The 13,716-nt window shown below is 43.0% G+C and overlaps 1 protein-coding gene across 1 annotated transcript; it reads left to right on the forward strand.

Moving 5' to 3' along the window:
* The first annotated feature begins 8,551 nt into the window (after positions 1 to 8,551).
* On the forward strand, positions 8,552 to 12,933 carry LOC117539966 (bile salt-activated lipase-like). The gene is made up of 11 exons (XM_034206342.1): positions 8,552 to 8,635; positions 9,063 to 9,210; positions 9,345 to 9,464; positions 9,547 to 9,744; positions 9,869 to 9,999; positions 10,661 to 10,768; positions 11,278 to 11,392; positions 11,561 to 11,747; positions 11,834 to 12,037; positions 12,337 to 12,546; positions 12,642 to 12,933. The coding sequence occupies exons 1-11, from the start codon at positions 8,573 to 8,575 to the stop codon at positions 12,832 to 12,834; spliced, it is 1,677 nt and encodes a 558-aa protein (XP_034062233.1). The 5' UTR covers positions 8,552 to 8,572; the 3' UTR covers positions 12,835 to 12,933.
* The last annotated feature ends 783 nt before the right edge of the window (positions 12,934 to 13,716 follow it).

The raw sequence follows: 13,716 nt of genomic DNA on the forward strand, positions 1-13,716 counted from the left end.
TTTGGGGTTCCCAACAAAACCCTGGACAGGTATGTTCAAAACTGTGCTGCTAGGGTGCTCACAAATACAAAGTCGTGGCAGCACATCACTCCCACCCTCATCCACCTCCACTGGTTGCCAGTCAAGTCCCGCATATCATGCAAAAATCCTCCTCCTTACCTACAAGTCCCTCCATTCCCATGCCCCCCAGTACTTATCGGACCTCCTCCGCCCACATGCCCCACCCCGGAACCTGCGGTCTTCAGACTCTGGCCTGCTTACCACCCCCCGCACCAACCTGCAAACCTTCGGGGACAGAGCCTTCAGTGTGGCAGCCCCCACCCTCTCGAACGCTCTCCCTGCGGAGATCCGCAACATTCCCACGCTTGACGCCTTCAAAAGGGCCCTCAAGACCCATCTGTTTACTAAGGCCTTTGGCCCCTAATAATCTATTTGTTGTTTTGTCTATCTGACTGGTTGTCTGACTGCCTTTTGTTTTCTTATGTTTGTTTTGCCCTGTTCTTCTTTGTAAAGCGACCTTGGGTCTCATGAAAGACGCTATATAAATCCAAGCTATTATTATTAGGGCCTGAGCACGAAGTGTGCGAAGACCTATTGTTATGCTTAGAATTCTTATTCTTATTCTTCTCCTTCTGCGCTTTGGACCTGTTTTTGAGGGGGTTACGACTAGGGCTGTGCATCTTCACTGGTCTCACGATTCGATTCGATTACGATTATCCTGTCAACGATTCGATTCAATTCGATATCCCGATGCATCCCGATGCATCACGATTCATACCAATACGTTGCATCCTCAATTTTCTATATTACTGCACATGGCTTATTTTTCATCAATGCATACATGCAGTAAATACATATGAACTCTCTTTTTATTATTTAGAAAGTGCTTCAGAAATCAATAACATAAATGTCTTGACATTCATTTATAAACCAAAATAAATCAATTGTATAGGTCTAGCCTCCTGTGTGTGAAGTTGTTCCATCCTCAAAAACAAAAAAATAATGCTTCTGCAGTCTAGCTGCAGCTTCTAGCAACGGCCTTCTGTTAAAGAAAGGACACTGAATGTCCTGAATGTGGCATCACACACAGGACTTGAGTCTGAACACAGCAGACAACAGGAGTATTTACAATAGCATATAAAAACAAAAATACTGTGGGTGGGTGCACACTTACATTATCTGTCTTACTGTTACATAAATCCCGAATGTATGAAATTAAATTAGCTTCATTATATCTCAGTGATTAAGTGAATAATAAAGTTTCTATCGGGTCACTATCAGCCTGTCACTCATTATTTTCAGGGAGGAAGCGGGGCTTTGAGCAGCAGAGAGGAGACGGTGATCGCGGAAGCTTTTTTCCTCCTGCCTTCACAAACTTTACACACGTATATATCGTCTGAAAATTTCTAGAGGACATTCATACTTTGCAATCCAAGACTTAATTAAATCCACCAAAAACCTGACATGATTGTAACGCGATTATTTTTGAAAAACATAAATCCCTGTGCCGCAGCGACACGGAGTGATTCAGAGCGGGTCCTTCTGCTGTTGGTTCTGGACTGGTGGTGTTGTGTTGGTGGATAAAGCAGACTGCTCCGTGTTTGGTGTTGCTGTGCCGCTGTGCCGCTGTCACGTCTGTTCCCTGATCTCTACCGACCGATTTGATATTAAAGTGACAGAAAAACGTTATAGTAAAGCCGCGGCCGGAAAATCAGGAAGCAACGTTACTACGCTATAACCGATTATCTTTCGTCACTGCATCGATACCAAATCGTCCACGTCCGCATCGCAATGCATCGTAGAAACGATTATTTTCAACACCCCTAGTTACGACACTATTCATGTAGCGACATTTGGCAACGCTGCCAGGACGGGTGAACAATTTCACATTCTGGATTCGATGGGTGAACAATTTCAAACTTGCTCTCTAGTGCCACCTGTGAAAAATCGGTTTTTCAAAAAATGTACATAGTCGCAGCGTAACTCTGAGGGACCTGACATTTTGCACACTTATCCGGGTGGAGCAGTTCTACATATTATCCTCTCATATCCCGAAGCTCCGCCTACTTTGATTATTTTTTTATTAGCATAATGTCAAAAACAGTGAAATATTAACTTAAATTCCAATTTTTTGATTTTCCACACCAAACTTAGTGCACAGCGTCAATGGAGGGCCGGACACATTACCGTAGAAAATGAGCACGAGGTGTGGAAAAATGTGGCCGACATCAATCAAAACGTATTAGCAAAAAGGTGTGGCCTAGACATAAATGCTCACAATTCATCCGAAATGTATCCAAATATTACAGATTTCGGTGGATAGGTTCAGTCTGTCTTGGGGAATAGGCACAAAAAAGCATGTTCATTTCGGACAATAGGGGGCGCCAAAAACACAACTAATTTATATCTCAAGAACCGATGGACGAAATAAATATATTTTGTCATAGACATACTGGCAGGGTGAGACAAACTGAGATTTAAAGGGTCGCAACCAATGAAAAATGTGGGCGTGTCCTATTCCGTTTTTTCTCGAAATCGAAGGGTTAAAAAATGTACCGAGCCATACTGTAAGTAGAGGAAAAAATGAGTTACGGCCTTTAAACTCGGAACACATGTCACAGCCCACAACCTTTTCCAGACTGTACAAACAAATTGTACGTTTTAGCAAATACGGCTCAGTAGCCCCTATTGTGCTGTAGTCAAATATAGTTTATCCGAACTACCCATAACTTGGCACAGACATTCCTCATGGAATTGCGGACATATTTCAAAATGGCTTCCATTAGCCCCGCCCCCCATAAAGTCGGACATTTTGAAAAATGTGTGTTTTATGGGCGTTTCTGCGAACTCCTCCTCGGGAAATGATCGGACAAATTCCAAACCAGGACAACGGGATGCTAAATTGCGAATGAATAGTTCACTGCTCAAACTGGGAGCTCGTAAACTAACGGAGAATGTACAATTTTTGACTATTTTAATGTCACACATTTGCTACAATGACCTTCGGACGCGAAACTTGGGACACATGTCACAGCCCACGACCTTTTCCAGACTGTACAAAAAAATCGTACGTTTTTGTACACCAGCTCAGTAGCGCCCCCTATTGTGCGATAGTCGCATATAGTTTCTCCAAACTACCCGAATCTTGCCACAGACATTCCTCATGGAATTGCGGACATATTTCAAAATGGCTTCCATTAGCCACGCCCCCAAGAAAGTCGGCCATTTTGAAACATTGGCATTATTCATTTTAAGCGCATTTTCCCAAACACCTCCTCGGGAAAAGATCGGAAAAATTCCAGCCCAGGACAAGTTCAGCCCATATCCAATATCATGTTAAATTGCGAATAAAATAGTTGCTAGCTCAAATGGGGCGAACGTAAGCTAACAGAGAATGTACCATTTTTGACGATTTACATGTCTCAAATGACTCCAAACTACTCGCATATAGTTTTCCAGATATTCACGAAACGCTGTATACACATTGCTATTATGATGGCACACATATTTCAAATGGCTTTTAATTAGTCCCGCCCCCCACAAAAATGGCAATTTTGAACGATGGCAGTTTTTCATGCATTTTGAGCACATTTTTGCACACTGCTCTTAGGGAAATTATCGGAAACAATCCATTCCTGGACCAGTTCAGACCATATCCACAGCCATGCTACATTGGGAGTAAAAAAGTTGCTAGCTCAATCGCGGACATCTTTCAAATTGCCTTCCATTTACCCCGCCCCACAGAAAGTCCGCCATTTTGAAAAATGTGCAGTTCTCATGCCTTTTCCGCACATTTCTGCTAAGGCCTCCTAGGCAAATGGCAGGGAAGATTCCATTCCAGGACAACTTCAGCCCATATCCAATGTGATGCTACATAGCGAAGGAGTAGTCAGTCGCTCGAACAGGGAGCTCACAGCCTACAATGTACCATTTTCCAACATTTAGATGTCAGATAAGCTACTCTGCCTTCCACATCATCTGTCTCTCTCTCTCACACACACACACACACACACACACACACACACACACACACACACACACACACACACACACACACACACACACACACACACACACACACACACACACACACACACACACGCACACACACACACACACACACACACACACACACACACACACACACACACACACTGCTGGCAATGATGTTGAGTGTTAGTCCAGCAGCTCCCTCTGCTGGCGGCACATGCAATTACAACAGACACATATACACTCTATAACACACACATACAGCTCTTAAAGCATATAATACATATCAGGCTACAGCCCATGTATATGTTATGATGTGAAGCACTATTTGGTTTCATGAAAAATATCAACTGTTTATTTGTAGATATCTACTAAAGCATACAAATAAACAGTGGCGTTTCTAGGTGTACAAAACTGGGGGGGCAGAAAGAGGTCGGGGGAGAGAGAGAGAGAGAGGGGGGGGACAGAGAGAGGGAGGAGAGAGAGAGGGGGGACAGAGAGAGGGGGGGGAGGAGAGAGAGAGGGGGGAGTGTCAAATTACATACTGAAGACCACAGGAGCAACACTGTGAGCGCATACATTTACGTACACAGCGTGGGGATGTCATAGTAATGCACCTTCATACATGGAGTAAAGGTCACCATCACAAAGTAATTCTTAACAATAACAACAACCGTAATGCTTTAGCATTAAAACACCATAGACTGTAAATATAAGGAAAACACAGACACTCATCATCGAGGTCACAATATCAATCGATCCAGCAGAGGCAAAACACAGAAGATCAACAAAATATATGACATAAATGAACTTACCAAAGCTGAAGGCTCACTTGAAAAGAAAAGCGGCACGGCGGTCCTTCCTCTGACAGAATGTGTCTATCACTTTGGGGATGAAGTCCTGTAGTTGCTGGATCAACTGGCTTTCAATTGAAAGCATGGCCAATGCGTTAAGTCGCGGCTGTCCCATGGTGTTGCGAGTGAAAGTCTTTATCCTTTTGAGGGTGGAAAAGTTCCTCTCTGACTCGGATGTCGTCATCGGAGTTGTCACTATTATTTTGACCAAAATAACAGTCTCAGCAAACGTTTCCTCCAAGTTGTTCTCGCGAATGGATTTCAACAGAGACAGGGCAGTGTTTCCAGTGTGAAGCTCACTGTGGCGGTAGAGCGTGGTCAGCTCAGACTTCAACTTCTCCTTGTTTCCCAACGCAGGCCAGTTTCACGGCGCAGTCAAGCTCAGGTGTAGGAAATGACAGGACATGCTGTGGGAAGAATGAGCTGTCAACAAGCTTTGCAGCGATCAAATGGTCACTCTGAGAACCTCTGTTCCACCTGTGAGATGACTGTGTCACAAGCCTCCTTCATCACCGGCGCTGTGCTGCTGACTCGTCGGCCTGGCTCGTCTGTTCCATCATGAGCAGTGGCGGCCATGCATCAGTTTTCTGCCTCATTTTCTGAACATTTTCCTTGAAACGGCAGAGCGCGCTGTTGATCCCAGGTGCATCGATGCTTCGTTTTTGCAGAGTGTTGTATAGAACATCCACTTCTGGCATAAGCAACGAAAAAAACTCCAGGAGCTGCATAAATGCTCGGTCCCGCAGTTTCTTTGACAGGCCGTATGCCTCACTTATGGTGACCGCATCCCATCCTGGTTGTGCGCATATATGCTTCATACACTGAAGTAGTGCATCTCGGGTCTCCCAAACCGCGTTCACAGTTCTGCTTTTAAAGTTCCATCTCACAGCCGGTGGCCGTGGGATGCGTCTCTGTGTTGCCTCTGCAAGAGCTGCAACACGTTTTGGAGCACCGGAGAAAAAAGTGGAAAAAGCAGTTAGATCTGCAAAAAACACCTTCAGGATGCTCATCCTTGCTGAACACAGTTGCTGCAGGGTCAGGTTCAGTTGGTGGGCGTAGCAGTGAACAAACTGAGCGTTTGGGTACGTCTCCTTCATCACCGTCTGTACCCTGCGCACGTTACCGCTCATGACGGCCGCCCCGTCATAGGTCTGAGCGATTAGCTTTTCTTTCAGCTTCAGGGGTTCCAGAACAGCCTTGATGCTGTTAGAGAGACCTACACCAGTTTTGTCCTTTACTTCCACAAACTCCAAAAAACGCTCTGTAACTGTGAGGTCAGGCATAATGTATCGCAGCACAATCACCATTTGCGATTTACAGGAGACATCGGTTGTCTCGTCACGCACTGCACACGTGAGTACTTACAGCCAATCAATTCTGAATTATGTGAGATGACGTATGGTGGGGATGGGAGCACTATGCCCCTACGGTCATTATTTTTTTGCCACACACATTAAATAGAAAAATACTCTGAGCATGCGCAGTGTAGTTTTTACAATCACCGTTCACTTAGACTGTGAGAGGGAGGGGCAGGATCGGGTTTTGTCCCACATGGCTCTAAACAGCTCAAAACGGCACTCTATACACTAATTAGAAGAACACAGACTAAAACAGAAATGTACAGACGAATCAGATTATTAAACATGACCTTAAAATATATTTTATATGTTTTTTTATTTATTTTTTAGTATTTTTTTGTAATCATTATTTGTAATACTTTCTTCTGACACTAGGTGGGGCTGTGCCCCACCTGCCCCTAATGACCCGCCGCCACTGCAAATAAAGTGTGTAATGTAGGCCTGTTACTGATATTATTGAGAGATATATATTATACACACTGTTCTGCTTTCTGCACTGGCCTCAGCAGCTGTTCTCACTGTAAATGTCGGCTCAGAATTCAAGCAGTACTATTAAAAACGTACATAGCCTGATATCCAGAGGAGATGCGTTTATTGAGTAAACAAACGGTCAAGGGCAGAACGTCTGCACAACCCACTGCACCGCACGCCACGGTTAAGGCTCCTCCAGACAGCCTCCGCGATAATCGATCGTCGACGAGCCTTTACAGAAATGTGTTTTCCTTCGAGGCGGCGCGCCCACATACGTTTTCCGGTCGCTGCCGGAGGACCTGGGAGTCCGGGACGCGAACGTTTGAGAAATGACGAACCGCTCATTTCGGAGGACTCGCGCGCATCTGCTTAACGCCGGGACGACCGACGACCCTCCCCGACAGGCGCTCGGACGCGAAGGCCCGCCCACAACTGCGTGCACGTCTGTGACCGCAGTTTTAACTATTATTATTATTAAGCGGACATAGTAATTTAATCATTTTGAAAGCTACAATAGCGAGGCCATCTTTCTGCTAGGATAGCCTAATGCTAAAATGTATATTTTCAAGAATAGATTCAGGAAATGGGTAAAGCTAAGTTTTAATTTGAGTGAACCTTTTCTCAGTTGAGGATTTTAAGGCCTTGGTATTAGTCATTATCATATTTAGTATTTCTCCTAAAGGCCTACACATAGTGTTAGGGAATAATTTGCTTAGGTATTCAACCTTCGACACAGTTAATCGTTTTCTCTTCTCACTGTCTCTTTTCCCATGGCATAGTTCTACGGCCTTGGGTATTGCTGCTATCTCTCTTAAGGAGGGCAGCTCGGGCGCATTGTTGTTGCCAGTCTATGACAGAGCACAAGCCGCCATTAGGTAGTTTACTGTTCAGGGATGAAGGTTCCCTGGCGCACATTCTTTCCTATGGACGAGAGCTCTAGTTAGATTCAGGGTCCATCATTTGTTTGGTCTCGCTGATGAAGAATGTTGATTATTACACTCCGAACTAGTTAAAACCTCGAGCTGCAGAAGAGTTCTTCAGAATTGGTTTGGCAACCGCTGTGTCAACTCGTGATAAACAACCTGTCTTGTCAATTCTCCAACCGTAACTCCAAATAAACCGTCAGTGTTTGCTATCAAAGCTCCAGCTCTCCTCGTGTCTCTCTGAGTGCTGTTTCCAATTGCTTCAGAAGTTTCCCCCACAGTTAGCATAGCTGCCTACAGTTACATGTATCTTCATTAGACTTAAGCATAATATCAAATTCTCTTCTTATCTTGCATTTTGTGTCACACCACTAATATCTGTTGACAAATAAGTGTTTTTATGCAACTGTTGTAAGTCTCTGAATCTCTACAATGAGTAGAATATTAAATTCCAAAAACATTTTCCACTAACATCTGCGCCTCAGATGTGTGGGGTTATTTTTGTGGTTATATCTCGTCTCAAACCATGTGATATTTGCTTGTCTGAGAATCAGTCCACCTGTTGTCAACAGAAGCAGTTTCCTACTTCAGTGTTGATGTGACATTTGGGTTTATTATCTTTGTATGTTTTGCTGATTACTTTATCATCATAGTGGAAAGATGGTGGAACAAAGTGGGGACTAGCAAATTATTTTCTACAGCAGAATGATAAAAAATATGGCAAATACTCAGACTCTGAAATCTGTCCTAAATCAGTAATAGGGAAAAAACTATAGAAACTTTGCAGTGGCATGGTTTACACCGGGCTGTTTCCCACTAGAGGTCAGGAATTGGAGGTCAGGTCATCAACATCGGGAAACAGTAAGGGTTGAAAAGCTTATATAAGTAAACAGCTATATTTACCATTCATTCTCTTGCAGGGAAGGTCTTGTGTATATAGGCCCACTGTGAGGCATTCGCTGGTTTCTCGACAGCCATGGAGAAACTTAAGATTCTGCTTGCTGTTGTCTTCTCTTTTGGGACGGCCTCAGCAGCCTCTGTAAGTGTGCTTCAATTATAATTACAAGCATCCTTCAATTTGCATGGAGTAATTTGTCTACTCTCTGTGATTTAAAAGATAATCAATAATTTTGGGGGAAATAATAGAATGTGATAATTGTTTTAAAGGTATCTGCCTTCACTTATAATGAGTTCACCAAATCCCCTGTCAACTTTATCTAATTGCATAAATTCAGCATAAGCATCTGCTTAAATTCTGGCAATGTTTTTACACAGTTTTGCAATTTTTGTTTTATTTACCAGTCATTCATTTTCTCTTTGTGATCATTTTGTGACTGTTAGTGGCCATTTTGGCTCTTTGTGGTTATTTTATGTCTCTTCCATAGTCATGTTGTGTCTCTTTGTGGCCTGTTCAGTAATCCAACAATGTCATTGAAGGTGAATGCTCTTGTATTTCGTGTCTCTAGCTTGGCGTGGTACAAACGGAAGGTGGCAGTGTTCAAGGAATAAATATCCCCCTTGGTTTTTTCCGCTCTGTGGAAGTTTTCAAAGGAATTCCCTTTGCTGCCAAGCCTGGAACATTTGAGAAACCCCAACCTCACCCTGGCTGGGATGGTGTGTTCAAACCCTATCCGACCAAACCTTTTTTAAATATTATCTGTGAATAGCATAAACAGAAGCTAAGAAATCTCAATTAAATTCTCCTTTAATTACTGTAAAAAAATAACTAATATTGTTTCCATTCACAGGCGTCCTTAAGGCAACTAAGTTTGCCCAGAGATGTCTCCAGATCAGCCTGCTCCAGACTTCAAGTTTTGGTTCTGAAGACTGCCTTTACCTCAACATCTGGGTTCCTCATGGCCGACAAGGTAGCTTTTTTATTCTTTGATTTCTGGAATAATTGATACAGTTGTGCTTGTAAAATTAAATAGCTTCTTCTTTCTTCCAAAGTGTCATCAGATCTCCCCGTCATGATTTGGATCTATGGAGGAGGCTTCTTGGCTGGTGGTTCAATGGGGGCAAACTTTCTCAACAACTATCTGTATAGCGGTCAGGAAATTGCAGACAAAGGCGGTGTCATCGTGGTGTCCGTGGGATACCGTGTGGGAACCCTGGGCTTCCTCAGTACTGGAGACTCTCGCTTACCTGGTGGGATAAGTTCTTTATATTCAGTAACTGATGTAAAGTAGCTGGGTATCCTGGATGCCTGTCTGTCAGCAGACCTGTTGGCTTTATTATAATGATTTTGACTCAAAGGTTGTCATCACTACAGGAAACTACGGTCTGTGGGACCAGCATGCTGCCATCGCATGGGTGAGCAGGAACATCCGCTCTTTTGGAGGAGACCCTGGTAACATCACCATCTTTGGAGAGTCAGCAGGTGGAGCTAGTGTCAGCTTCCAGGTGAGATGCTTAATAGGAAGAATAAAAGGGCTTGTCATGTTTCAACTTCAATTTAAGAAACATTTCAACCCCCCCCCCCCCCCCCCCCACAGTTTTGGAGATGTCTACCCTCTCTCCAGTGTAATGGAACTTGATGGCACTCAGCTTGTGGTGCCCAGTGCCAAAGAAATACATTTGAAAAACCAACAGCCATGACATTAACTTTTACATCTCATGACAACCTCTTGTCAATGAGTATATGCAAACTTCCTTCTGCACAGTGATACCGAGGTCATGTGTAGTTAAGTAGAAAGAAAATAGTTCCTCCGTTAAAATGCTCATACAAAGATAAAGCAGGGTCATGATATCTGGAATGTTTTTGAGGTTTTAATTTTTCCATCTTTTTGCCTTTATTTTTTTTTACCGAAACCTCCAACACTGAGCAACTCACACTAAAACAATAGCTTACATGGAAGAGGAAATATATGTATCTTTGATTATTGCATTTAATAAAAACACTAGTTACAACGTATACACCCCTTACAACCTTTTCCATTTAACATTTTGTAACACTCCCACTACTTATTCTACTATGTCACAAGTGTCAAGTTGGCAAATTGGCCCACAAACTTACTATGACAAAAAGTAATAATTTTATATTCTATGTTGTATTCCTTCACAGACACTCTCCCCCCACAACAAAGGGCTGTTCAAGAGAGCCATCTCCCAGAGCGGTGTTGCCTTCTGCCCCTGGGCTATGAACAGGAACCCACGCAAAACCGCAGAGGAGGTGTTTTTTTATTTCATGTCAGACCATGAGAAATTCCAAATGTTTTCATTTATAGGATCTTAAAGGATTTTAAATACAACTGAAGTTCTCCTGTTGGGATCAAGATCATCTTGCGCAATAATTTTTTCCATAGAAGATTGTAGAGATCCAGACATTTAATAACCCAAATGTTGCTGTTCACCCCACGTGGAAATTCCCATGTTCTTCTTTTTATATTAATTTTGGCTTAAAAAATCCCCATCAAATATACATTCTATGTTTTATAGCAATATTTGGATGTAGATTGGTGGTTAAGTTCAATGTTATGTTGTTTCAACTTCATCATATTACAGTTATTTATTACATAGCCACACGTACATGTTACATCATAGCTGTGCATCCTAAGACACCTGGTTAGCCAGTGATCTTGGAAACACTATTACTCTTGTCCTCAGGAGGAGCAAAAATCAGTACTAAAAATGTTTTCCTTGCAGTTGCTTCAACTCCCCTCTTTACAACCATGTGCACAGGTTGCTGAGAAGGTCGGCTGCCCCATAGATGACTCGCTGGTGGCCTGTCTGAAATTAATTGATGCTGCAACTCTCGTCATGGCTGCCCCCAGAATCCAACTGGGCTCCCCTGACTGTACGCATTATCTTCTGTACAACTTACTGCTTCATCTAGAATATAACAAGCAATGGAAATTCACAATTTATGATGTACAATGTATCTTAGGTATAATTGTTCTGTTGTAGTTTGCTGTAATTTGCCTCTTGTGTCTTTGATCAGAATGTTTTTATCCCTTTCTCTCAGCTCCCACTGTGCTAAAACTGGTTCTGGCTCCTGTTGTTGATGGAGACTTCCTCCCCGATCAGCCTGAAAACTTGTTCCACAACACTGCTGACATCGATTACCTCTCAGGGGTTAATAACATGGATGGGCACCTGTTCACCTCCAAGGACATTTCCTCCATTGGGGACAAGAATCAAGAGACTTCTGTGTAAGGCTGATGATTTTAAAGGTTTTTGTTTTGCCGGCCCTCAGAGTTTTTTCACTAACAAAGCTCTCTACCTTATTCCACTGCAGAGAAGATGTGAAGAGGCTCCTTGGTGCTTATACAAAAGAGACAGGGCAAGCTGGTTTTGAGGTTGCCTTTACTGAATATTCATCCAACTGGGGATCAACACCCACCCAGACCACCATTAAGAAAGCTGCTGTAGACATTGGGACTGACTTCCTCTTCCTGGTTCCTGCACAGACTGCCATCTACCTGCATGCAGCTAACGCCAGGTCAGGCCAACTGCTTCATCCCCTAACCCTTCTTAAAGTGTTTCTTCTTATAGTACTTTAGACCTTCATTGGACAACTTCCACTATACCCAAACACCATTTCTAGAACAGCAAAAAATCAAGATTGCTGCTATTATTCAGATCTTGCTGTTCTCATACCTATGAGTTGACACACTATCATTTGTAAGCGTTCCGGTTATGTCTTTGGAAGTTGAGACCAAAGTTTGAAACTGGCATTGTCATATTTTTTGGACAACAGTAATGTCTGACAGATACAACGCACTCTGATGTCATTTTCAGGTCTAGCCGTACCTTCTCCTACCTGCTGTCCGAGCCCAGTTTATTGGCCGGACCGGGCAAACCCTACAATGACTGGGTGGGGGCCGACCATGCTGATGACCTGCAGTACGTGTTTGGAAAACCCTTCACCACACCAAAGGCTTATGGGGACCGGCAGAGAGACCTGTCTGGCTACATTATCGCCTACTGGACTAACTTCGCCAGAACTGGGTAAATGCACATGCAACACAAATGTCAACAGCTTGAGGATTATCTTGCTACGAAATGTATCATGTGTGTTGCTTTTGCTTCTTTTTTTTAAACAGAAACCCTAACAAAGGAAACATGCAGGTTCCTGTGAACTGGCCTGAGTTCACCAGCACTGGACACCAGTTCCTGGACATCCATGCTAAGATGAATGAGAGCTCTGTTGGACAGGAAATGAGGCTACGTTTTGTTCGCCTTTGGACCAGCACCCTTCCAAACCTCCAATCACGTGGTGTCACAGATGCTCAGTGATGAATTTGCATTCACCGCATTTCAAATGTACCAATTATACAATAAATCTAATGAGTGTTAAATAAATCTGTCAGGAGCTTATTAAACGTTTCAACTTGACTGCTGATGGCCTTTATTATCAGCAGTGGATTTTTTAAAAAAAACTTTACATATAATGAATAAATGATAAACCTTGGCACAACCTCCACTCCCCTTTTTTTGAAGGCCTTTTAAACATACTGTGATCATCAGCCATCAATTTATTATCTTACAAATACTGTCTAAATAAGGTTTGTAGTTCAATGTGATTAAAAAGTCACTTTAGCCTATATACATCTCTACACTGGTTTAGATGTTCTTACTATCTGTGATTTTAGTTTTGTGTGTTAGTCATGGTTTTATTTTGAAAATCTGTTCTCCCTTTGTCTGGTCTTCATTCCTGTGTTTGCCCTCCTGTGTCTGATTGTCTCATTAGAGGCTTCTCAATACTCTTAATTTCCCCTCCTCGACTCCCATCCTCGACTCCTATCCCCGAGACTTAGTCCTGCCCACAGGAGATGTGAGCGGAGGACTCGAGGAGGGGAACCGAGGAGAGAGGAGGGGAAGCAGCAGGCGGTTAGAGAAATGAGAACTCCTCTCCTCTGAGCGGTCATTTTAAAGAGACGTCCATTAATGATGACAGGAGGCACAGCAGCCCTCTGTCTGATGGACAGATGTATTCATGACGACTTATATATTTACTTTGAATTCATTGACAGTGCGGTATAATGAGACAATAACAGGCTACAGATGCGGACATATACACACAAATATATTTATATAAATATATGCAATTTAAAGTATGAGAGCACTCTCATAATAAAGTAACACAATCAGAGACTGGATATATCCAGGGGCGGATCT

Source organism: Gymnodraco acuticeps, unplaced genomic scaffold, assembly GCF_902827175.1.
Source record: "Gymnodraco acuticeps unplaced genomic scaffold, fGymAcu1.1, whole genome shotgun sequence".
In the NCBI taxonomy this organism is placed as follows: domain Eukaryota; kingdom Metazoa; phylum Chordata; class Actinopteri; order Perciformes; family Bathydraconidae; genus Gymnodraco; species Gymnodraco acuticeps.